Here is a 26,430-nt window from a genome sequence, read left to right as displayed (position 1 = left end):
TCGTTTGATACTTGGTTATCATAACTGTGTCATCTCACTGATTACAAAGAGTTTTCGACTTTTGTACGTATCAGACTCCGGTTCAGGTCTGATTCATGCCGACTTAACCGCCTTTTAAATAATACATTGATTGTTTACATTTTATCCCTTCGTCCACATAATCCAATTACGCTGGCAAGTGCCACACTGACAATGATGTACGCCCACATATTCAACAACAACACAATAATCCACATCTGGGGCAAAAGAGTCCTCAACTTACAAAAAACAAATTTTAATCATTTTATGTTGAATTTTTCAAATTTTTTTAACAGGATTCTGGGAAAAGCAGTTTAGAAACATTTTGTTACACAAAGAAGAACCTGCGGAGGAAATTAGATGAATATTTTAATAAAATATACTGTATGAAAAATCGAGGTCTATTCACTTTCTCTATCAAATATTTTCGACATTTTAATAAACGTTTCAATAGAGTCAGTCGAAAACCAATAGAACGTTCCATAGAAATATAATAAAATAGTCTAGCCAATTCACTAGATTTGTTAATTGTTTTTTCGTGCCCATCTACTTCTTTATTCTTCACTCAGTGCAAAAATATAATACAAACACGAGATAAATTAACACTCTCAAATAGGGGGTGATGCTTTGGTTATCCCATCTTACGTCTACGTTACGTTACGTTACGTTAGTTTTACGTCTGTTATAGCCTGAGATGCCCTAAAAAACATACATCGCACGTGGATGCAACTAATGGTGCCATTACCGATAAGTCTTTTAACTTTTTTTTGCAGTCGTTATGGGCACGACGTATATTGGCTATTAGAGATGATCTTGTTTTGGGAAAGGAGTTTGCAGGCAAACGATCAGTATATTTTTTTTATAAAAAAAATATTCAGAACGATAGAATTGTCAATTCGTGCCTCTTTTTTTAATTCCATCGCTGCAGATGACAGTTGTCTAATTTCTTAATTATCAAAGATGAAAGTACTTCAGCGAGGGTCGGTATGAATGTGTGATTCATCTTCGTCCGCCTCCGTGATACAATCTTGGGTTAAAGGTCAATTTCTAGTTCTTGACCGGCGTTAACCTATGACCCTGTAATCCCATTCATGCTTCAGTTAAAATGAATTATCCCCACTTACGTTTTGTTATTTGCTTCTCTTAGTCGTCATAATATACTTTGCCACACGAAAACTCATCAAGGGCCATGATTAACAAATGTTCAATTTGTTTAATATAAAAATCTGTTCGCATGTCATGAATAGCACAGCATTCATGATCAACGTTGAGAAGGACTTGCTAAAATGCCTGCAAATGAATAAACAAAAAAGATCGTGATGATATTCGGGAATAATGATTTTCATCGATGTACTAGTGCCACAGGAACAAGGATAAATGACTGCAATTTTTCTATAAAATATTTTTATTGAAAAATGACACAAAAAAAGGTTTTTCGATCGAACTTTAATGAAATTCTGACACAATTGCAGTCGAATTTATAAGAAAAAATCAATTCAATTCAATCAATGAATTCAATTCTATCAATTTGATTAGTTAATTAGTGAATCAATTATTTTTTTCAGGTAATTACATGTTAAACTGCCTTTTTTCAAGAATTCAGTTTTCCTTCAATGTTACTTTTCGGTCAGATAGGGCAAGTTTTCGGAACTTGAAAGCGAGCGAGTGTAAAATTTTGTGAATTGACGATCGATATAATTCGTAATTACTGTACGAATTCGCGAAGGTATTTAAGGGGGGAAGCACTGTTACATTTGCTCGGTCGTGTTTCGGGAGTGTCCAAGGTAAGACGTTTAATCGCGTGTCCTAATCACCATCTCCATCGCGTTCGTTCCCGTGCTTATTGGGCCATTACCCATCATCAATTACTCATATTTAACGAGACTGTAATTCTCTAACTTCGACGTAATTATGTCACGGGTATTTAGGAAATTAGAAAGGGAAGTCAGTAATGAGTTTCATTAGCTCGTTTATCCAGTGATATTGAGTGCTTCTTCCAAAGAGAAAGCGTTAATGTCTAATGCAAAATTGAATTTCCAAATTTTTCAGTAGGAAACATTATAATTTTGTGAAAAAACTTTGATTTTTCCATTATTTTATTAAATGCTCATTTATTTTTATAGCTAAGAATGTTAGCAAGAGCTGTAACAATATAGTTTTGTAAAATTATTCACTTTTTTTTCACTGAGAATCGCAAGTTGCAAATTTTCTAGGAAAAACGGATTTATTGAATCAAAAAAAAAATTTATTGATTAAAAAAATTCTGATAAAATTTATGGTTTCTTGTCAAAGTTTCAATTTTTGTTTTTTAATCATGAGTTTTATGTAAATCTCTGAAAGGGTGACTTTAGGGGGAAGGTAGTTAATTGCGTCATACTAGATATAATGAATCTAGAGGTTTATATACTCAGTCAATGACGACCATCAATTTTATTCAGTTTGTGAATGATTCCATTCAATACTTTACTATTCGACTTTCACCAATTCCTAGAATTCTACGCATGATACGAGTCACCGGAAACACTCAGAGTAGTTACTTTCATTGAGGGGTGCTACCGGCGCAGTATTTCAATGAACAGAATTTATATTGGGCTATTTACAACCACCGGATTAATTTCACAACCGACTACCGATCGATTCAATTATTGTTGGTGAATTACTTCGCTTTTATGGTTTACTCGTCCATTTAATATTGAGTTCCACTCATGCATTTTTCTGCGACTTTTCCAATTTCCCAAATATTTTTAAGAACTTATTTTTGAAGCTTAATTTTTTACACAAAATTTCCAGAAGAGTTTATCAAATTTGAAAATTTTTAACTCACGAAACTTTATTTTTCATTTCAAATTTCAATTCTTTGCTCTTCATTTTTCGGAGTATTCTTTTACAAATATTACAAAAAACGCACCTTTAACTAGTTAAGAGACATAATTAAAAAAATAACTGGAAATAAAAAAAATGATTCTCTGTTTCCTAATTATTTATGTTCTGAAAGCAATTTTGTTTTGGATGTCCAGGGAAATTCGGCCGGGCCAATCACCCTCACGAGTGCAGTGGCCATATCCAGTCAGCCTGAGCCCAGGTCCATTCGCTTGGTGGACGGACCAAGTCCCCTGGAAGGTAGAATACAACTCCTTCATCAAGGATCATGGAGATCTGTCTGCACAAATTCTCGTAACTGGACTCGAGCAGATTACGAGACAGCATGCAGAGAGCTCGGTTTCCAGGGTGGCAATTGGTCAGGTTGGCTGGACCGCGTGTGGCCGGCAACACCTCGTCTGCTTTATGAGGAGCCAGGATGTCAAGGAACTGAGTCGTCGCTACAGGACTGCGCGCAGTGGTCGTCAAGGCAGTTGGGTGCTGGAGTCTGTGACTATCATCCAGACCTCAGTATCAGCTGTTCTCCACGTCACGATGGAGCGGGACAGGCCAAGAATCACTGGCGGGGGATACGATTCGAGGACGCTGTGTTCGACAGGCCTCTGATCCAGGAGAACACGTTTTATGTGAGGAGATCGAAGTCCATCCTTCGATATGTCACCATGCAGTGAGTGTTGATTGAAAATGTATCCACTTATATTTGTCTAATTTTATTTTATTTTATTTTTATTATTTATTTATAATGATGGAACCTATAGTCTACTCATACTGTCATCCGCCAACGTATATTTTGAAAACGACGATGCGAGGGCTTTGACCTCGTTGGATTCACATGGAATTCCCCAGATATAAGAGCAGAACCTAAAACTTGTTTATTAACTGCTCTTTAACAGAAAAAAATCCACTCCTGTACTTAAATGCTGAAGCTTCTTGGAGCTTCCTTGCGAGAGCAAAACAAAAAATTGAAAAACGTGCAAGTGTTCTCTCCCACCACAAACAATACTACTAAACTTATCACCTACCTCTCTTTCAGATATGCTGGAACCGGCCGAGACTTCAACGCAACGGCAGCTCTTCATGTGCAAGGTGTTCCTCCCCAGATGGAATGGATTTCAATTCTTCACTCATCCTACACCGGTCTCAACGTCACCAGTCCCGATGCGCCAATAGTCCTCTCCAACTGCACAGTCCGCAACAACCAGGGCTACGGCATTTACATGAACACTTCCACTGGCCTAGCCCACATCGACAACTGCGTTGTCCTGTACAACGCAGCTGATGGAATAAAATACATTCACAACGACGAGCGTCCCAGTGATAGACTGGACAGAGCAGACGTCTTCGATCTTTGCACATTCCCAACTACCACTAGCCAAACGTTTCCCATCACGATCTCCATGGAACAAACAAAATACTCTCAGAACATGAAACAATGCCCTCAACACGTGTTTACACGTCCCGGCCACGTGCTGACACTGCAGTTCCTCCAGATGAGAACAGACCGAAATGACAGCGCTACAATTGAAGTTTACGATGGCATCTCAACAAGCGATAAGCTCTTGGCTCACGTTAGTGTTCGAAACAACACCCTTCCCCAGAGTGTGACATCGACACGTCAGAATTTGTATATAAAATTCACTGCCCAACCGCGAACGCAGATGGTCGCCTTCATAAGACTGTCCTCTGGCTACCGAAAACTGTATGATCTCAATGTAACAAGCAGCTCAATAGTCGATAATAACGGTCGAGGAATAGCAGCCGAGAATATTCGCTCATCTCTCCACATACACGACACATCTGTCACAAATAATAACTACGTTGCTGGTGTTCATGTGCTTCGAGGTGCTGCAGATGTGAACATCACGTCCAGCAGAATATCCTACAACAGCGGAGCTGGTATCAATATCACCATGACAGGGGGGTACCGCAATGTGTCATGGTCGACCATATCGTCGAACCGAGGATACGGACTTGCTGTTTGGTTAAATGACAGCATCTCTACGGAGTACATTCATTTCAATCAATCGACAGTCGTAGAATACTCAGAGATTTTTCGTAACGAAGATATTGGGGTGTTGATTGGTAATTCCACTGGTATATCGTATGTCAACATCACTGGTAACTGCTTCAACAGTAGTGCAGAGACCGCTGTTCAAGTGGAATCCAATGCGAGGATCAATCAGGGAATGCTCAAGTTGCAGATAGGACACAATTTGTTTGTAGAGAATAAAAAATTAGCTATCAAGATGACACCAGCGTTAAACGTCGATGGTAAGATTGAGTATAATCACTTCAGGGGCCAGATCGCTGGGAGTATTCTCATCCGGAATCCTCTGCGCGAAGAGTTCAACGTATTTTCAGCTGATTTACTTCTCCAGTATAACGAGTTTTACAACAATCGCGGGATCTTTGTCGTCAGCATTGGCTTGTCTCCGTACAGTGACATTCAGCGGCTCATTTTTACTCGTAACTTTATGCGGGACAACTTCATCAAGGCACCGTTCGATAACAGTGATATGCAGGGCTCGAGGTTGGTGCCAAGGTCAAGGGTTGCTGCTGTCGTAGTGGTTTCATCGAGCAACGTTCATGTATTCAGGAACATTCTTCACAATCCTCATTCATTGTACGAGATTGGCTCGCATTTAGAAGATCAGAGCAAAGTGCTCAATTGCACTTACAACTGGCTAGGACACACTGAGGAGCAAAAGATAATGGAGAGACTGTTTCATCGTAAAGATCGTTACAATCTTGCCAAGATCGAGTATCTTCCGTACCTGCTACATAACAGTAATCCAGCAGCTAATACCATTGTCGAGCGTCCGCAGTTTATTCCAAGATTCTTAGAGGAAGAGAGCAAAAGAGTTGGGGGTGAAGTTGAGGGTCTAGAGGTGCTACCAGCCGGGGAATATGTTGTTGAACGGGATATTAATGTTCGACCCGGGGGTAAGCTGATTCTTCAGCCTGGTGTGATCCTCAAATTTCCACCAGCCGTCGGCATGATGGTTGCTGGTAAATTAGATGCCAAGGGTAGGGGACCCAACAGCATTCTTATGACACTCAAGGAGGAGATTATCATCGATAGTGATAATCAGAGTGTAAGCGTTGGGGACATGTCGAGTCCTACAGAGGAAGTCACTGTTATTAATGTTGATGATGGCGAGAGGGTGCCCGTCAGACTTCTCGGAGGAAGAACCAATCGTGAAGGACGATTACAAGTTAGGATTGGGGAGAAGTGGGGAACTGTCTGTAATTATGGATGGAATATTATCAATGCAGCTCTTGTCTGCCATCAGCTTGGATTGACACTGGATCCTGATGATTGGAATTTGGAGAGATCGCAGATACCCAGTGCTGGCACCAATGAGGATATTATTCTAAGTAATGTACGGTGCGAAGAGCAGGATATTGATATAACTGGGTGCAAGGCTGAGAGTGCCAGTGAATTTGAAAATTCTTGTACTCATGATAATGATGTTGGGATCAGGTGCTCGGAAGCTGCTTGGGCTGGGCTCAGGCTTGGCCCGTTGGCAGAGAGGAGTGACCTTCAGTTTATCACAATCGAAAAGGCTGGATTATTAGATTACAAAACTAATTCATTTAAACCAGCCCTTCAGATTGACTTTGCCCGCCACTCTCTCGAAGGGGTAAAAATAACAAACAATCTCCAAGACGGCCTGGGGATAATATACTCCGACATATACTCGGCTGATGCCGTAAACACCGTTAAAAACAGTGATTTCTCTGGTAATCGCGGTAGTGGAATAAGTTTCAAGCAGTTAGGTCTTCGAATATCGAACTCTAGAATTGAGAACAATGGATTCGCCGGAATCCGGCATAATCCTGCGCTCTCTGCAGTACAGCAAAGAGAATTTGCCGGATGGTTCATGCAGCCCATAGCCCAAACAATTGACAGACCCTACGAGCCCATCATGATACCCGACAACTCTGAAAATATCGACCTCATTACTGGGGATATAAAGTACATCGTGACTTCAAAACGTCAAAGGGAGGAGAGTCTGAAGCGTCTGATTCAGATAAGATGCACCCCTGGCTATGTCATAGGTATCCAGCTGCTGAATCCCATTGAGAATAGGAGCACAGAGCAGTTGATAATCTATGATGCATTGAGAATTAACCCTCGGAGTATATCTTACGACTTGAAAAGGGATTTGGCAGTTTTTCCAGTGTCTTCTAGCTCTTTCAACGTAATTCTGGAGTACCACAGTGGCATCAATGCCCTGGGAGGTGCTGTTCTAGCAGTAACGACTCTGCCAGCTCCAGCGCAAAATATAAGAAACAGAATTGTTACTGGACCAACGCCAACACTTTTCATCAGCCGATCGAAGATTAAAGGAAATAGACGAGGCATCTCAGCATCGTACTACAACCGCTACCTCGACGAATTCGGTAATCACTTTCTGAGGAAGTCCAACGAATCAATTCAACTTGTCAACTGTGAAATCTCCCACAATCAAGAGGAAGCCATTTATGTTCTCTCCCCTCACTGGAATATCTACACTTCTAACATATCAGAAATTGCGATTCATGTGAATAACACATTAATCACAGACAATGGTCGGGGCATTTTGCAATATAGCAGAGACATGAGACAGTCGAATAATTTGTTTCATTGGATTATGCAGGACAGTTCGATTGAACGGAATCAGGGGGGTGGCTTCGAGGTTGCTCTCCCCTATGTTTGGCAATACAATGAGAATTTTACTCACTCTTTGTATTTTGAGAATAACACCTGGAGGGATAATACGAATTTTGGGTTCGTCGTTGATGGACACTATGCAAGCTTGAATATATCTTCAAATAAATACATTGGAAACTGGTGTAAGGATGGATTGATATCCATTCGAGGGATGGAGAAAAAATTGAAAATCGATGGTAATGTCATTGAGAAGAACAGTGGATCGTTCATGGTGGAGTTCAAAGCTGACAGTCAGTCCGAAATTCTCGGGGAAATCCCAGCTCGTTTTTACTTGAATGAAATCCGAGAGAATTCTAATAGGCCGGGGACCAGGGGCCTTCATCAGATGTTCAACAAGCCCACTTATGTTGTTGGATTCCAGGGAATTCAGAAGGTCCAAGTAAATCGTAATTTGTTCAATGCTAACAATATGAATTATGAACTGGTGGCAGGTATTCGAACGGCCAAGATCAATAACGAAGTGGATGTAACTGAGAACTGGTGGGGAACGTCTACCGAAGAGTCGATTAAGAAGAAGATCTTCGACTTTGATGACTGGAATAATCACGCTGTCGCCAATTTTCGGCCGTACTTAACTGAAAATTCGTTTGAATCGTCTATTTCAGCTTCTTGGGAGCTGAGACCGGCTATTGATCTTGATGATCTTGGTGGGAGGATCACTGAGAATTTGTCTTTGTACTATCGTCCTACACCTTATATCATACGATCGGATATTACGATAATGCCTGATGTGACTCTTAACATTTATCCGGATGTTCTCATGGAATTCGCACCGAATGTTGGAATTCTGGTATTGGGTACTTTGAAGGCTGTTGGTGCGCCTGGGCATGAAATTGTTATGAGACCCATCGGACGAAATGACAGTTTGCTGCCAAAGCCCATTGTTAAAAGGGCTGTGGATGAGGGACCAGAGGACACAATCCGTCTGTGTAAAGAAGGAAAATGTTCCTCGTCTAACAACGAGGGTTTCATCGAATTCTTCAATCGCACAACGCTCCAATGGATCCCTCTCTGCGACCGTCGTTTCACCGAGCGCAATGCCCAAGTTACATGTCGTCAACTTGGCTACGATCCGCTAAATATCTACGTATCTCACAGTCGTCGTTACGAGCTGCATCCAGGTTCCTTAACAAGAATCTGGTCGTGGCCTGAGCCTAGACAATGTTCGGGATACGAGGAACGTTTTGAGGAATGTCAAATTCGTTTAAACGGTCAACTCTACGGTCACAAGTACGATTGTCCCTGGGACGGTGACTACGTCTTCATAAATTGTGGAGAAAGAAATCTGGAAGTAACAAAGGACTACTGGGGTGGAATAAGAATCGCTAATAGTGAGTTTGAGCATCATCTCTATGAACACAGAATTCATGACGTCCTGACCCACGAGACCTTCCGAAGGGTCGAATCAGTCCTAAGATATGTCAACATAAGTGGGGCTGGAATTCTTCACAATGAAAAATCTCCGGCCGTACAATCAATCATGAAGAGCCCAGTTGTGTCCCATGTTGAGATCTCAAAGTCCGCCTATCATGGGATTAATTTAATCTCTCCTACACACACTGTAGAACTACTATTTAATATAATTAACAACTCCTTGGGTAATGGAGTTAATGTGTTGTCATTAACTGGTGAAGGTCGAGAGGCTGACGAGAGCTCCTTTATGCCCCTGAAAGACCTCAGTATTCCCTATAATTTGTTCAGCCTGGTTGACATCTGTGACACGACGAAAGAAGTTACCATCGAGGAACGTGTCCTGATCTATTACAAATATGATAACAATCCGGTGAATTGTGTTAAGATATTCAGGAGCATGTATCGCGCTAAACCTTTTGGCTTTAGATTATTGCAGTTCAATCTTTTTAATTCAACTAAAAATCCTGGGAGACACGATGCTATCACTCTGTATGATGGAGACATCTATAATGTGAGTGCCAAGGCCATTGGTGAATTGGAGTTTAGCAGTATGGATGAAAAGAAGTTGTTTAGAACTGAGGGACCTAGTCTCAGTGTGAGATTGTTTGCTAATGGAGCCAGTGGTATTCATGGATTTATCGCCGAAGTTGTCACTCTTCCAATATCAGCTATTGGATTTAATCGTGATGTCCAGCATAATCTATCCTATTCAATAATTTCACACTGTCAAGAGGGAGCTGTCAAATATTCAAGCGCTGGTGAAGTTAATGCCATAATGACTCTGGAGAAAAATCAATTTATAGATAATTGTCAGAAGCTTTATGGAAATTTTTCAACGTGCAAATCTGCTGTGGTTTTCGACGTTCAGAACACTCAGTCCTTGTTCTTCAGGAACAATCTTGTACGGAGAAATCAGGGAGGTCTCTTCATTCGTGCAGACTCCAGGGGATCGGCTACGTCATTAAAGGGATGGATTCATAATAATTTGTTCGCGGAGAATTGGAATAAACCCGCGCTGTTTGTCGAGGGCAGGCAGAGTAGTCCTTACCAGGAGGTCACGATATTCAGGAATTATTTCGTTAAAAATTATGCTCCTTATAGCAGTAATATCATTTTGCGACAAGTGGTCAGTAATATGACGCTCAATTATTTACACGCGAATTTGGGACTTCATTTGCTAGAGATCTGCGGATTCGAGAGGGTCAGGCTGCCCATTTATCAGAGTACTTCGCATAATGGATTTTACAAGTGAGTTTTTCTTCACATTTTCGTTTTATTCATTTACTTTTTTGCGTACTAGGAATATACGGACGACTTTTTTCGTTTTTAAGGGTGTTAAAATGTTTTTTTACTGATATACTCCGTGTGAAGTGGCATTGTACGTATGCTCCAGATGCACTAAATCCCACTTTCCACACATTGTGTTTCAACCAAACATTTATGAACCGAAATTTAATCAAATTCAACCAAGGAAAAGGGATTGTAAACCGAAAAATAATAGCTGTAATATTTTGTAATATTTGTTGCATATTGTGTGTGTTGTACAGCCCTGAAGATGGCAACGCGCAATCCCCAAAATATCGTTTTTTAAAAGAATAAATAACGAAGTAATTATTGCCTTGAGGACTCCAAAGTGGGCAGAGGAATAATTAAAAATTCATGATTATAATGCGGTTTTTGGAATTTTAATTAGATTCTACTAGGAGTTCTATAGAAATCCAGAAGGATTCTTTACATTCAATTTTTCTGTGAAAATGTTTCATATTTTTGTGTCTTCGTTAATTATAGATTTTGAACTTTAAATTCAATTCTAAATAGCTTTTTAGTAAATGTTTCAATTATGTTTGTATTGTTATCTAGGAATCATGCGATTGATCGAGAAGGACGGAGCACGATAGTAGCTGGTACACCTGGTCAACAATACGTGGACAATGTATTTTTCAATCCCGACAACGATTATGAAATTCTGACAATAAATCGTTCGCTGTACGTATACGAAAGCTATCTCAAACTACATTCAATAATTGGTGTACTCTTTATTTACTTGGTTTTTATTCTTTCATATTCTGAAAATCGCATGTGCATGATTTTATAAACCAGAGTTGTCGGCACGGATTGGTACCCCAAGTAAGTAGCCCTGGAATATCTGTAATATTTTCGTTATTCTGGCTACGTAGTTTTCGCTTAGTCCTTGCTAACCACAGAAGTAATAAAATAACTTATAGCCAACTTTACCTTATATAACTACCATCCTTTACCTTATATACCTCAAATGCTCAGTTTTTTGCGATTTTTTATTGAAGCACCGACAATTTGAAATAAAACTCACCTTTCCACGTTACCCTAAACCTCCTTCTCGCCAAGATAACTTAAGCTTCAGAAAATTAGAAAGATACTTCTAATACATCTAATAAATTCTATTACATTGACAATCTCTTTTCGTTGTCATCTGCTTTCCCACTGCAAAACAAAAAAATAAGAATTAAATTTCTTACTCAGTCAACTGGAAGTCTGGAGATCTCATGTGGATGCAAAACATAATTGGTGGGGCTACAATGAGACAATAGCTGTTGCTGGAAGGATTCGTGATCGTAGTGATTCTTCGGAACTACTTCAAGTCGATTACACTCCTTTCCATATGAACAATGAATCTGTCCTGAGTGGAAAGTGCCCTCCAGCCTGGGACTTGGTGGGTGACACCTGTTACATCTACATCGGTGCACCAATGGACTTCTTCAGTGCACGAGAATTTTGCCGACAGGCGAATGCGTCCATGCCCTTCATTATGGGCGATTATCTTCAACTCTGGAGGTTTCTACGAAAGCAGCAGGAGCGGTTCGAGTATTCAGAGCGTGTCTGGGTGCAGCAGTTGGAGCGTATCGATCAGTGCACAACATTCACGTATCAAACCATTGAAATCGACCATTGTAGCCAGCCGAGTCCCTTCATTTGCGAAATTGACCCCAGAGTGTACATTGATCCATTATCTTGGAGACGAGACATTGTTGCTGTTGGGGTTTTGGGCGCAATTGGAGTGGCTCTCGCTCTTTTGGCGGCTGCAATTGGTTTTTGGATTTCAAAGTCGAAAAGACGGAAAATTGAAAGACTCGAACGGCGCAACTCCATCAGGCAGTCACTTCATTCATTGAAATCGGTGGGATCTGCTTCAGGATTTACGGAGCTGGCTTACAGACGTAAACCTATTCCCGTAAGTTCAGTTTTTAAAATTGTTTTAACAATATTTACGTTCATTGACGTCTGTCTATCCAATGAAATATTTTCATTGGAGATAAATAGTACATGTTCTCGGCTTTTAAATCATTTCCATTTGATCTTAACTTACCGGACATTATACAATTACTTTATTATCCAAACATTCCAGTTTTAAACTTAACTGTGAATACTGAACCACTAGAAAACTTTAAAAATCTGAAAAAAACTAAGGAAATTTAACGTTTGATGAAAAATTGCGGAAACAATCCGGAAATGGTAACTTTTCAAAATTATGAATGTTTTCTTTAATTATCTTCTGAAAAATCCACTTTTCACTATGAAAGTCCTTTTTTCATAATTCTAACAATAATACTGCAGTTATGAATCAGTATTTGAGCCACTGCTTGAATGTAATGTTTTGTCGTGTCTACTGTGTGTGTACTGTACTGCGAAACTATAGTGCAATGAGTGTATACTTGACTCGACATGTTGACTCGACATGTGTATGTAATATGTGCATAACTGCATTACAATTTTCAACACATGTGTGGCCACTCTATGGAAATGATCCGAAAATACGTCGCCCCCTCAGCCACCACCAATCAGAAACCAAAAAATAAAATCTAGCAAAATCAATAGACAAATAAACAGCTACCGATAGGTCAGTAGATCACTCGTGAAGGCGGCTGAACCCGAAAATTGCCATTCCGCAAAATAATTGTCCTCAAAGGATTTCATTATCTGAGCAATAACAAAACAAATTATTCAGAACTATATAATGTTTAGTGGGGAAAATTTTTTTTCGCATTTCACTGATTTTTTAAATTCTGAAACCGGAGTTTCTTACACAAGGGAGTATCGCAATCGGTCATCTTTCACGTTTTTTTCATTTTCATTTTCATTGGAAATTATAGAGAATGGTCTGAAACGCAAAAATACGAAGTCTGAGGGCCTGTAGGTACCCCCTCCTCCCTTGTGTCGTTTTCTTCCAAATCAATTTTTAGAAAATTGAACAATAAATTGATCAGAACATTTTTAAAAATCTCAAATTTTCACAGATCGTAGTTCTTAATGAGGACTATTCATACAAATGTGTAAATACTTGTGCTCGAAACAAACTTGGTGTCAGTGGTCCTCTTCGAACTCTACAAGTTTCACTTGAAAGTTGTTTCGATTACTTTCCTCGTTCAAGAGTTATTCAAGAAGTATTTTCGAAGAATTAATTGGGTATTATTTTTTTCTCAAGCAGCAAAAGCCGGAGAAAAGAGTGGTACTGGTGCCATCATCAAAGGTTAGATTGAATATGAATATTTACGTGAATATGGTTCCACTTTTTGTTGTTGATGATGTCGGGATTGCTATTTTATTCATATTTTTAGTTCTCCGGGCATGAAATATCGTATGGCCCATGGCAGTAATAGTATTTTCTTACTCATGTGATTATAAGCCTCGCCTCCGGCTTGTGTTATCACGTCATATTTATCAGAAAAACGTTCACTCCTTAGGACCATAATATATTAACATCGTATCATTGCACTTGACCTATATATTGGGTCCTCCCGACTCCTTCTTCCAGTATGCGTTATAGGGCTCCAAGAAACGCACTCAGTGACATATATCAATTGATAAGCGTAATATCTAGACAAAAATTCACTAGATAGTGTCACACCCACTTATCTAAAATAATTACCCCATCGGCCTATCCACGTCAGAAGTGGATGATTTTCTTTTCGTTTGAATCGCATCAAATAGTTGTTTTTCAACAATTTTATTTTGCACCGCTGTTTCATTACGCCACATTCTTTTCTGTTTAAATCAGGAATCATATTTCTATAATCGAAGCATTATTCGAAATTAATGTGATGGGCCATTCCCTTATTGTCCACGACCCATCAAAGTTGCCCTGTCAACGAGCCCAAATTAATCCACTTTTTCTGTTCAAACAGTCTAAATCAACCGATACATTAACATCTCGTTCCCTCGACTACAAGAAAATGATGAACGATGGGAGCATTGACTCAATGGACAAGCCCCAGCTGCACTCCTCTATGGAAGACAACCAGTCCTACGACGTGTACGAGGCCCACAATCCCCAATATTCACCAAGCACTAGTGACTTCAAAGGAACTCAAAAATACGCCGTACCCCATGCAGCCAGCCCAGTCTTCGACCTGGCGTACCGCAACGACGGTTTCCGCAATCACTCGACTTTCACCTCTCGAAATAACAGTAATTGGCCGTCAGTGGCTAACAGCGAAATAGCCCCTGACGATTCACCAACTGATCCGATCGACGAATCGACGTACAACGCATCAACTCTACCCCTGAACGCATCCCTAGCAATAACTGATTCAATCATAGAATTGAAACGTGACATTCAGGCAGCTCCTTACTCCCCTGTAGAAGACCCCTACGACGGAGCACCAGCAACGCCAGGATCAGAACCGGTCCCCGAGTACTTCATTCCACCACTGCCACCACAGCCGTATTATTACGAAGAGCGACCGAGAAGTGGAACTTTACTAGAAACAAATCTTGACACCGGCGAGGAGAAGCCACTTAGATCAAAGAGTGAAGCACTCTTAGAAACAAATTTTGATGTATTTCTCCCCAATGAACCTACGGAGATGATGCACTTGTCAGCCGACTCACGCAGCAAGAGTCAGCCGTTAGAGACGGCCATGTAGTTTTTGGCGTGTCTATGATGCAAAGTACAAATGAAATTCTATTAAAATTGTGGGAGTAATTTATAATTCATTGTAGTTTAGGAGAAAGTTTTTGGAAAGATAACGCCACCATCCTGCGATTGTCACGTGTATATAAGTAGGATATCATTATTGTAATGGTTCTCTTCATTAGTTTTCAATGGACTGCTGATGATGTTTCATGCATGCTTGGGGGCAATTATCTAAGTAATTTTTCAGTTTTTTTACATTGTAGATGATGAATTTTTGAGGAATTCATTAATAGCACTGCCAAGCTTTCCTACACGAGGCAATATCAACGGAAATTTGGGGGAATTGTGATATAGGATACTCGCATAAAAATTAACGAGTATAATGATCTAGTTCGTTAAGAAGAATTTATTAAACGTACAAAATTTCGAGTATTTTGCATGATATGAGTTTGCATGATATGAGATGTTTCTCAATCGGTCAATACTTCCAATCGTTATGATAATTATCGTTTAGACTGGCATTCTTAGGGTAAAGTCAGATATAATCCGTCCAAAAATCGTTGTAAGATATAGTCGGCAATAAGTTTTAGTCTTTATGATGAACAATTGTCGTTTCGCTTAACTAGAGGAAAATGAATATTTGTACATCTATCGTATTCGTATTTCTTCGGATATCTAAAATTTATATTTTTGTTTATTGTAAAAATCCCATTCTAGTAATTATCAAATTTATGTATACATAGTTAATTTTTGATGAATTGATTATACAGACCTAATATTATTGTCTTTCGTTTTCCCAATGAGATTTTTTCTAATGGGATTCTTCTTGCATGACCAGTTCCGAATGAAGTTTATTAGGCATTTTTGTTCATCGATGAATTCAAACGACATTGGAACTATGTAATAACTATTAACTTCGTACTTATTGAAAAAACAATTTGTAGATTATCCTGATAAACATTTATATTACAAATAAAAAGTTTCTTTACTTTACAAGAATAAACGTTTACAAGAATAAACTGTCGACTCACTTGATATGGAATACCTCGCATCCTGGAGTCTCCCCTGCAGAACGATTTGCCTCAGATGAGTGCTTTGTTGGTGAATAAGTCTTTCACAACACGATGGAGACAAAATTTATAATAGGGGTTTCATTTCCAAAAATCATGATGGGTTTTGCAATACTATTCTCACTTGCACTCTCACGTGCACTTGTATTCTCACGTTTTCTATAAAGAACAAAGGATAAGAAGTGAAGTGATTTTTTTCTGCAACCACTCTTCTTCCTTCAAACATCAGAAAAAAGCAAACTTTAATGCCTATGATGGTCACACTGTTCAGCAAAATTTTAATAGGGGGCAGCAAGGTTTTGTTTATTATTGAAGCTCATTGGGCGGTAGTGATGACAAAGAGGATGTCCATCCTCTTCGGTGGTGCCCCATACTTGTTGTGTTCCTTCAACATCCGCAGGTAAGCATAAAAATCGAAGATTTATATCAACTTGGGGGGTAATTGCCTGTAGACAATAGTGGAACACGCAAGTACGTAGATGCTCATCCATTTAGAGGTCGAGCTTCGTCACATTCGAGTGAATTACATCACATTATTTGGTTGAGTCATCAGAAGATCTTAGGTCATTGATGTTTACATGCTCGCCATGGAGGTATTCGAAGCTGCATTTCTTTCCCTCTTGTTGATGTGAAGAAAGAACTCGTGATCTTCGAATCGTGGTAGTGATTGATTTTCAGATTCGTTCTCAACTCGAAATCCAAACCAAAATGTCATCCATTTTTCTTTGTCTTTTTTTCACGTTTCAGCCATGTTTTTGCAATGCTTTGTCTCTTAAATGTGGGGGAGTTAACAATGTGGGTGGTAAATAATGTATACAATTTTCGAAATTTATAATGTGACAACACATCAGTACCAAATATCGATCTATTCTCGAAAAATTAGACTTTTTTGATGAGTTTCCAATTTGTCTGGAGACAATGAACTTATAAAATTTCTTTCATTCTTTATTACGCCAGCCATTTCTTACTAAATAGCGTCACTATTAGTTGGTGAGAGAAGATGATGGAGAGAGAATAAAAACACTGGTTCATTTTACTGTTCCTTTATAAAGTTTAATTCTTCCTTGCTCTTTATTATTATTACAGTTTTTACTGAAGAAGATGGAAATTTCTGTGGACGAAAGCAGAATAGGTGAGTGTGATACAGTTGATTTTCTCCTGCTTTTAGATAGGGATTCCAAGGTTTCAGAGCTGCACAAAATGATATGTTTGTGTATTGTATATATTTGAATTCACTTGGTACTGTTTATATTCAACGTCCGTCAACGCCATATTGGGGTGTCGTGATGAAATCCGCTGAGTTTAGAAGAGAAAAGATTCAAAGTCGTTCAATGTTTATAAATTCATTAGCTTCATTCCATAAATAATTATTTCATTTTCAATTAACAACGATTCTATGTGGAGCGAGAAAAATACAGCTCATTGAAATAATTTTCCAATTTAGGTATTCCACAGATCCCATTTAGTTCGTTGAAACAACGTTTATTGAATTGAAAAAATTATTTCTGTGGCTGTAGAAATTCTGTTTCAATTTTAATTTTAATTTATTTGTCCTCACACAGAGGAGCAATTTGAGGATGCGGATAATGAAGTCCTTGACGCAGATTCTGAGGGGAGACAGGGTGAGTGACATTTTTCTCCATGTTTTGTTAATTACCTAAATCTCTACAAAAGTCTTCATTGATTTATTTGTTACAGGAGAGTTAATTACATTCAGAACGAATTACTTTAAAATTAATTACGACCCAGCCAAATCATTGTATAAGTACAAAATCAAAGTCGCGGGGAATGGTTCCGGCAATATCGTTAATTTCAAGAAAAACTACGGTCATATCATTGGGCCTTACATCGAAGAGCGATGCAATCTGTATTGCGCAACGAAACCTGTAAGTAGTAATATCGCCTGAAAATTAAACCATTTTCTTTCCGCCGTCGAAGAGCATAAAGTTTAAATTAATTACTAGAAGAATATAAAATAACCGGGAAATTGTTATTGCATTGTATAAAGAAAACTTTCATTGTTAATACCTTGACATAATGATGTGATTGTATATGAGCTATTGAGCTGGAAGGGTATATTTCCGTAATATTTACAGAATATTTCTCCGATTAATACACAACATTAACTTCATCTCTTGTCATCCCATCTTCCATGCTAACTCGTTCTTTCTCGTTACAGCCAATTAACCTGCCCCTGACTGATGCAGAGAATGACATATACTTGGAGTTTGTCAACGAGCTGCAGCCCCACGAGACTCGTCAACTGAGGATGTACGCGATTTTGATGAAGAGGTCCCTCGAAGAATTACAGTTCAGAATGATTGGCAAGTGCTATTACGACCTCAACTCACCAGTAAGTGTTAAGTAATTGTGACTTTTTTTGTACTCGCGATGAATGATGGGTGAAAGTTCTCATTCATACTCATTCATTTTATTTTTTGTTAATTAGAAGAGGATCGAGAATTACCCGTTGGAAGTATGCCCCGGCTATGTAACTACAATTAAGAAGTTTGGTGACAATGTTCTCATGAGTGTCGACGTTATGCACAAAGTTCTATCTCGTATGTCGGTTCTGGATATCTTAGAAAGAGCCATTGAGGATTATGGACCTGATTATAAGGTAATTTGTAGTGAAAAAATTCAGGTTTCCAGTACTTTATTCCAATCTCCCATTTTTTTCAATTTACTCATTGTTGACATAGTCAAATACTGAGTTGAATATTTCGGATGTAAATTTTCTATACCCGATGAAAATTTTTATCAAAAAACAATTATTAGTATTATTGATACAATACAAGCAATTGAAGCAAATGTATTAATATTTATTTAATTGTCTCTTCTAGGAAGCATTTAGAACTGAAGTAGTAGGTCTTCCAGTCTGGACCCTATACGACAATAGAATGTACCGTGTCGAGGGGGTCGCTTTTTCCCACACCCCACTCTCAAAGTTACCGGAAACTGCTCGACCAGAGAACGTGACATATAAAGATTTCTTCCGAAAAAAATTAGGAGTCGAGATTCAGAACAGTTCGCAGCCAATGCTGATTGCTGATGACACACCACGTTCGGGTCGTGAGAGAAGTGAGAAGTGCTTTCTCATTCCGGAACTGTGTGCAGTTGCAGGTAAATCAAGTTTTGTGTTCTGTATTACAGGATTATTAGTTATATTTCTCGTCCAAATTTCATGTCTCGAAATTCCATCTAATTTGGGATCACACCATTTTTCGTCGATATCTTTGGAAATAATATGCAATTTAGCCAACGGCATTTAACTCGTGAGGCGATTTGTGATTTGTCTACGGCTCCGGGAATATTCTAAAATCCGTTATGACGGTCTTCGTCGAAGCCACCCCATAAACGCCAGCAATCTCCCCTGTAATCACTGCTCGTATAAATATAGATAGTATCCTAAATACATAATTTCTAGATGTGTAGCCTTGGCCACATTACTTACGCCCTTGCACACCTAGTGCGTACGTGCCTTGAGCCTTGAATTCTTGTGGTTGCCTGTTTGAGCACCTCAATATTCTTCAAATGGTTAATATTAATTACAGGATTAATTTCATCACTGAAGCGTAAAACAGAGTTGACATCTTGGATTGCAGCACAAAAAGTAGTTGCACCGGAGACACGTGTGGACAGATTGGAGGATTTCGGTCGTCGTCTCCTTAGTAATACTGTGCTCCAGAGAGAGTTTAAAAATTGGAATATGCTGATGGATTCAAAGTTGTTCGAGGTACCCGGAAGAATTCTCCCACCTCAGAAATTGATTTTCGCCGACGGTTGTCAGGCAAATGTCGACATTAATGGTCATTGGGGACTGTCATACAATGAGAAGGACTTTTTTCATGCAAGAGTCCTTTCAAATTGGGTGGTCGTGACACCATCTCCCTACAGAATCAAAACGCAAGTGAGCAAAACACGTTTTGGAATATATTCATTCTTAGCTTTCCTGGAGAGTTTACTATAGATTCAATTACTACAGTAGTTAAATTGCATCATTACAGTAATTAAATTTGACAATTAAACAATGTGGCACAGAATTACAAAGAAGATCCACGTTCATCTGGTATTATTGAGATTTCTTCTTGCATAGTTATTGTATTGAGCATATATTTATGTATTGAACGAAGCACATGAGCATAAAGGAAGTTAGTCACATAGGTCATCGGCTAATTTCATGCATAAGACTTCATTGGTCTATGTAATAGCCACATGATGGCCATGTTCGAGGCAGGAAATTTGAATGCGGTGGGCGAAGTGTGCTATCATCCTCCTAATAAATAAATGAGTACTCTTCTTCCACAGGAATTCGTGGGGAAAATCATGAAAAACATTCGCAATTTCCACATGTCACAGCCTCGCTGGGTTGAATTGACGGAAATAACACCCGAGGGCTACGGATCAACCCTCGACAAAGCATTTTGTGATTATCAGCCACAACTCGTGATGGTGGTAACCACAGGACGTCATCCTCACATTTATCCGGTCATTCTGAAGAAATGTTACGAGGAGAATTCTATGCCTTGTCAAGTAATCACTGATGGATGCTTCACTTCAGACGAGCAAAATGATTTTGCCATCAAGGTGGCCGTTCAACTCAACTGCAAAATGGGAGGGATTCCCTGGACTATTCACATGCCCTTGGACAGACGGTTGATTATTGGAGTGGACATATGTCAAGATAAAAATGATGAAAATGTGAATTATGGTGAGCAGTTACATTTTTTTCTCCAAAATTTGGAAGAATAATATAGCTAGGGCAATTTGGATGGCGCCATTGGATTCGTGAGACGATTTCCGATTTTTCTAGGGCTCCAGGAATTTTCTAAAGTCGATTTTTTCGTTTTTCGCGTTTTTCTCGGCTCCGGGCCTCCTAGAGCGAAAAGGGCCCGGATTTGGGATCATACATAAAATCATATTTTACGTGTTTAGAAATCACGTCAATTACGTTTTAAATCTCGAATTTTACAATGAGTTCTTTCTGTGTGCTTATTATTGTTTCATTTTGTCATTTAAAAAAATCGGGAAATCTGCACTTACACATGGACATACGCACCGAGACATTTCCCAATAAGATTACATTTTTGTCTTTCATCCAAATGTCGAGATACGCTAGACGGCATCAGCCAAGCACATATTTCGAAAGCTCCACATAGCTGGCCGAGTTTTCCCGTGCATCTATGATGATTCAAACTACCCCTTCCACTCCCTCCGACACTTATGTTAGTAATGAAACCCAAGTGACAGAATTTATGTGAGGATTGGCCTCAGCTACCTTATACCTATCGCACATACATATATTTACCATTCGTACTTTTTTTATCCCGTTCCAATGACTAATTGAAAAGCTACGCACATAGCAACGGGTTTCGTTTCACTTTTCCGCACTTTGAGATTATTTCTAAACCTGATCACCCAGATTGCAGTTTGAAAGTTGGCAATATTTTCATTGTCATATTTAACCCTCCTTTTACGGAGTGGCCGTGTCAACGAGGATAGACTAGAATAGAGGCTCAGGTCTCAGAGGTCGGTCGAGTCCCAGATATTTAACACCACATAATTCAAAATTAATTAATCTCCCAATTAAGGTGATTCAAAACTAAATTGTAGATATACACACATCCCATACCCAATATCCCCGCCTTGCCCGTTTTTTCCAATTAAAAACGATGTGGACAGAGGGCATTCCGTATATTTGTAACTTAATGATTTTTGTCGTCGTTGGTTTGTTTATGAAAAAAGGAGGGTGCCGTCTTGTACTGAGTCATATACGAGCTAAATTAGAAAATTTAAAAAGAATTGTATTTTCTAAACCTACCGTTCAACAGCAAAAATAACTTGATTAAGTTTATTTTCAATGATTTGTTCATTAATTTTTATAGTAGATAAATTATAACAAATGTTAAAATCGATTCATTATGGTCGTTCGTCTCTGGATTGAAACATTGATTGTTGGGGGAGGGAAAAAACGATTGTTAGAACCTCCATCCAGATCTCAACGTCATCATTTACGTTTTCCGACTAAAATTTAACGAACTCCTTTCATTCTTCTTTCCAGTTTCTCTCGTTGCTGTATTGGATAGAAATCTCACCCAATATGTTACCCTGACAAGTGCCTACGAAACAGATGGACAGAAGATTTCCCGCCTAACATCAAACATCTTCACAGTCATTGACAAGTTTAGGGATGCAAACGATAATTGTCTCCCCTCCAAGATAATAATTTACCGAGGAAGCGTTCTTGAAAGAGACGCTCGACTCATCAAAGATCACGAAGTTCGTCGGGTCCATGGTTCCCTGTCCATGATTTATGGAGACGAAGCGCAACTGGAACTGGTGTATATTCTCGTCTCGACAAATTCACATAGCAGGTTCTTTCATGGATCCAGGAATCCACCCTTGGGGAGTGTTGTAGACTGTACCATCACGCAGCCTGGGAGGAGTGACTTTTACCTGGTATCTCACGTTGCTGAGAACGACACAGTCAGCCCCACTTATTACAATGTTGTTCATAATTCAGCCAGTCTTCCCCTGGAGGAAATTGAAATAATCACTTACAAATTAACACACATGTACTTTACGAATAGTCACACTATTCCAGTTCCTGCTCCTCTGCAGTATGCTCGGAAACTTGTAACTATGGTGGCCATGTCTCTTCACACTCCACCATATTCAGGAATGAAGAATCTGTACTTTATTTAGAGCATTGAAACAATACATCTAAATATTTCCTGAAGGAGACAAGTGACCGGAAATGTTTTCAGGCATTACTTGTACGGGTTCGAGGGGGACATTTGATGTTTCATTCATTTTATTCAGCTTTCAAGGTATGCTTGCAAGCTGTAAGCATAGAGAACTCTTTTCAAAATGGCAATCGTGTTTTCCATCCCAATGAAACTTGTTCACCTGAATGAGTTGTTTCAGATGCGTCAACATTCGTTTAAATTCCTGTGTTTTTAGTCAGAAACTGCTACGAAAATAAGCTCTAGTAAGTAACTGATGATTCACACGGTCTTAGCGAGATCTAGGGTGCACCTCGTGGAGGTAAAGTCCGCTCACATCCCTTGCACTAACAACAAGGAGGGAAACTACTGCACACCTGTGTGGAGGTTCATGCACTTGTTGCAAGTCAACGGGGGTAACATGAACCCTCCATACAAATGTTTGCGGTATTCGACTTTGAAAGCTGAAAAAATGTATGTAAATGTATGTATTAGTATGCACTAATGAGACTGTAAGTGAGCAAACGATTGTAATTCCATAGAACAAGACATGTGCTCAAATGGGCTAGAGAGGAGGGAAACGAAATGCGAAATAGAAGGGAAAATCCCGAGAGGGTATACATATGGGCAGTGAAATAAAAATATGTGAATTTCTAAAAGTCGATTTTGAAAAAGTGGTAGAGAGGTGGGGGCACATATTGACATGATCCCCACACTGAGTATTTTTGGGTCTCGGACCATTCTATATCATTTCTAATGAAAATTAACGAGTGTGATCGATTACGATGTTTTCATTCGGATGCACAAATTATTGGAGTTTACATTTAAAACTGTTGATTAAAAATTAATTTTCACCAGTGTGAGTGTTTCAACAGATTGGAATGTGGGTACCGCCCGAAAAAATCGAGTGAAAAAAGAAAAAGAGAGGACACAGGGATTCACCAGTGTGAGAAGCTCAAGCTGCTCGAAATTCCATGAATATCTTTTGGCCGGATTTCAGTCAAGCACAAATGACGAGACTCTTTTTGTTTTTTCCTTATTCAAATGCTTCTCTCTCCCACGACCCCCAGAACTCCTCTCGTCGCAGCTCTTTACATCCCACTCAATACTGCACATGTGATCTTCATACGTCCCGGTGAGTCCAAGCAGTATTAGAATAACCCATTGCTGTCTTCGCATTCTCATCTCATTCCTTAGTGTGATCTTGAAGGGATCAGTTTGTGTTAATCTGCCTGGGAGAATAGTCCAGAATAGTCGGTCGTACATAATGGAACTCATCAAAGGTCAGTCAGTTTTACTTCCGAGCGATAGAAAAAAATTGAAACCAATTCTATTACTTTTGAAAATTGACAAAACGAACAAATAAAACAGCGATCCAAGCTTTTTATTAATGTATAACAGTAGAGAAGTCTGGTGATGGTGGTATTCCACAAGTTTCGCAAAGTTTTTCTCTATGAATATCGCACAACAGCGAAAAAAAGTAAAAAAACAGTCAATTGTTAATAAAAATTTAGAAATATGGTCAGGATTAACGTACTGGACGCGGTTTTTTTTAAACTCATCTCATATCTGTAAATATCCGAGATTTTTACTATACGTTAAAGCTGACACTCGAAACAGACTGAACAGTTCATCAGCACTTCCGGCTCAAGATTTTCTGTGACAATGTTGCACTGAAGAACTACAAACGTTTGTGTACCGACCATCCGTAGAATTGAAATAAATTCTGTACTTGTGAGGATAACAAAAGTCATAAGATATTTCACTAAAATCAGGTACAAATTTCATCCAGAAAGAACTACTTCATGTAAATCATAAGAAGTCTCTTATTGTTGGTAATTTAAAAAATCTGTTAAAAATCGTGGAGGACGTTATCCATTGATATTATAGGCTTACAAGATGTACGCACCAACAAACCGAAGACAAGAGGGATCCCATGATCTCGGGAGAAATTATTTGGCACTATGACACGATCAAACACGTGCTGATGTTTATCATTCTGAACTGTTAAAAGAACCGCGACAAGTGCGTTGACCCTGCCCATAATATTTCTGAATATTTTTTTTACAATTGACCATTTTCCACTTCTTTCGCATACAACAAGACTCGATGAAGACATTCACAGACAAGAACTCTGCAAAATTTGTAGAATACCACCATCACCAGCTTCTCCCTCAAAAAGCGTTGTGTTCATGTCTTAGTATTAATTACCGCGTGAAACAATTATACTTTCTGCGAAACGTTTATAGTGAACCACGTAAGTCAGAAGTAGAAATTTGCACGACCTGTGGGGAGGGTAACTGACCCTTAAGGCATTTCGACGACTGATTTTGAAATCTTCTTGATCTTCCTTCTAAAAAGTGACACCATACGGACTATCGGAAAGTAACAAATTCGAGTCTACGCACTTTTGGTTTGATTACAATTAGGGAAGTCCGCTGCTTCAATAATTAGAGAGGGATGCACACGCAGCACAGAAAACTGCGTAGTTCCGACGATTATTGGCAGCTAATTTTGGCAGTGGGAATAATAATGCGGTCGTTGGAACGCAGACTAAAAATAGAAAAAAAGCGACAATTATTCAAGTTCGTGAGGAAAAAAGTATTAAATGTTTTTATTGGTGTAAAAAATATTTATTCCATGTTCATTCATAAATTGTTTATATCACAATTCGTACAGGTCACTATTCAATTATTGTGAACTGCATATTATCAAATAGTGTAAATATAAGTTTGTGAAATATATCGATATTGCCTCAGGGCTTAAAACCGGGCGTTATTAATTAGTCCCCGCCCAATCACTCACTTCTGGATCACGAGAATAATTGAAAGGACATCATCTCGATTTCACATACAACATTGGGAGGAAGATTTAATCTTTTCTGTAATTCTTATCAAACACTTCTGTAATCAAATCGAAGGATGACTGACATCCGGATTGGAAATTAAATGAAAAAAATAACGAACTGAAAGCATAGTATTCCCTTTTCCTTCCACGTTCCTCATGTATCCCTCAAACTTCCACCCACTCGCAGCCCTTATAAGACTGATAATGCCTTACCCTCTCGTAAAGTTAGAAAACATGAAATTAAAATCGATTTTTTTCTTCTTCCAGGGACTGATGCTGCAGGCAGTCTGATAAAGCAAATTTCTGAAAATTCCAATATCACATCGGCAAAACTCTCCGCAAAAGCTTCCAAATCGATGGAAAGTGAGGAGACTGAGGAAGTCATTGAATCAGCCCACTCCAAAAAATCAATCATCACCTCATCCACGAAGTCATCGAGGTCAATGGAGGTCGAGGAGGAGATTGAGTACACGGAATAAATCCAATAAGTCCGGGTGAAGTCCTACAAAAAAGTCCAGCGTTGCTCGGGAATTTGACCAAAACAGTGATATCAAAATTCTCAATGTGCAGTGAAAAAACGGGTTATCTTACTCTCCCCTAATGATCGTTTAAAAACTGTCCAATTTTCTTTACTGCACTGAAAAAAAATATAATTTTGCCAATAATATTTTTTTCCGACAACCAAATGCAAAATTTCCTCTAAAAGTCTTGTCAAAAGAATATTCAGTTGACAAAATTATATTTTTTTCTCAATGTGACACCGAATATCATTATTGGAATTGCGAGCCTGTTGAATTACAATTGTAGGAAGTGCAAATACATATCCTCTTTTATCCACTAGTCTCGTTCCTTCGTTATTCCCTCGAAACG

The 26,430-nt window shown here is 39.0% G+C and overlaps 2 protein-coding genes across 8 annotated transcripts in view; both read left to right on the top strand.

Annotated features, from left to right (window-relative positions):
* The window catches only part of LOC135161667 (protein bark beetle), a 33,511-nt gene extending 17,573 nt beyond the window's left edge, over nucleotides 1-15,938 (top strand). Inside the window, exons 2-8 of one of the 4 annotated variants that reach the window (XM_064119434.1) lie at nucleotides 3,036-3,565; nucleotides 3,932-10,276; nucleotides 10,889-11,014; nucleotides 11,129-11,155; nucleotides 11,528-12,236; nucleotides 13,491-13,532; nucleotides 14,188-15,938. In XM_064119434.1, the coding sequence (XP_063975504.1) occupies nucleotides 3,036-3,565; nucleotides 3,932-10,276; nucleotides 10,889-11,014; nucleotides 11,129-11,155; nucleotides 11,528-12,236; nucleotides 13,491-13,532; nucleotides 14,188-14,928 (8,520 nt within the window). In that variant the 3' untranslated portion in view covers nucleotides 14,929-15,938. The remainder of the gene's footprint in view (nucleotides 1-3,035; nucleotides 3,566-3,931; nucleotides 10,277-10,888; nucleotides 11,015-11,128; nucleotides 11,156-11,527; nucleotides 12,237-13,490; nucleotides 13,533-14,187) is intronic. The other 3 variants (XM_064119435.1, XM_064119437.1, XM_064119438.1) reach the window with 3 other exon arrangements.
* A 346-nt stretch (nucleotides 15,939-16,284) lies between these two features.
* On the top strand, nucleotides 16,285-26,400 carry LOC135161668 (piwi-like protein Siwi). Of its 4 annotated transcripts, none has more exons than XM_064119442.1 (12): nucleotides 16,285-16,388; nucleotides 17,075-17,120; nucleotides 17,551-17,610; nucleotides 17,687-17,874; nucleotides 18,168-18,341; nucleotides 18,438-18,608; nucleotides 18,832-19,111; nucleotides 19,543-19,898; nucleotides 20,297-20,699; nucleotides 22,050-23,187; nucleotides 23,589-23,996; nucleotides 25,828-26,400. In XM_064119442.1, exons 2-10 carry the CDS (start codon nucleotides 17,090-17,092, stop codon nucleotides 22,691-22,693), a joined length of 2,307 nt encoding a protein of 768 aa, XP_063975512.1. In that variant the 5' UTR covers nucleotides 16,285-16,388; nucleotides 17,075-17,089; the 3' UTR covers nucleotides 22,694-23,187; nucleotides 23,589-23,996; nucleotides 25,828-26,400. The 4 variants fall into 4 exon arrangements, with proteins under 4 accessions (XP_063975512.1, XP_063975511.1, XP_063975510.1 ...); XM_064119441.1 differs by having other exon boundaries at nucleotides 23,572-23,996; XM_064119440.1 differs by having other exon boundaries at nucleotides 22,050-23,197.
* The last annotated feature ends 30 nt before the right edge of the window (nucleotides 26,401-26,430 follow it).

The sequence above is a fragment of the Diachasmimorpha longicaudata genome, chromosome 4 (genome assembly GCF_034640455.1).
Source record: "Diachasmimorpha longicaudata isolate KC_UGA_2023 chromosome 4, iyDiaLong2, whole genome shotgun sequence".
Taxonomy (NCBI): Eukaryota; Metazoa; Arthropoda; class Insecta; order Hymenoptera; family Braconidae; genus Diachasmimorpha; species Diachasmimorpha longicaudata.
Note: the sequence above shows the minus strand (reverse complement) of the source record. Positions and strands in the feature narration are given on the sequence as shown.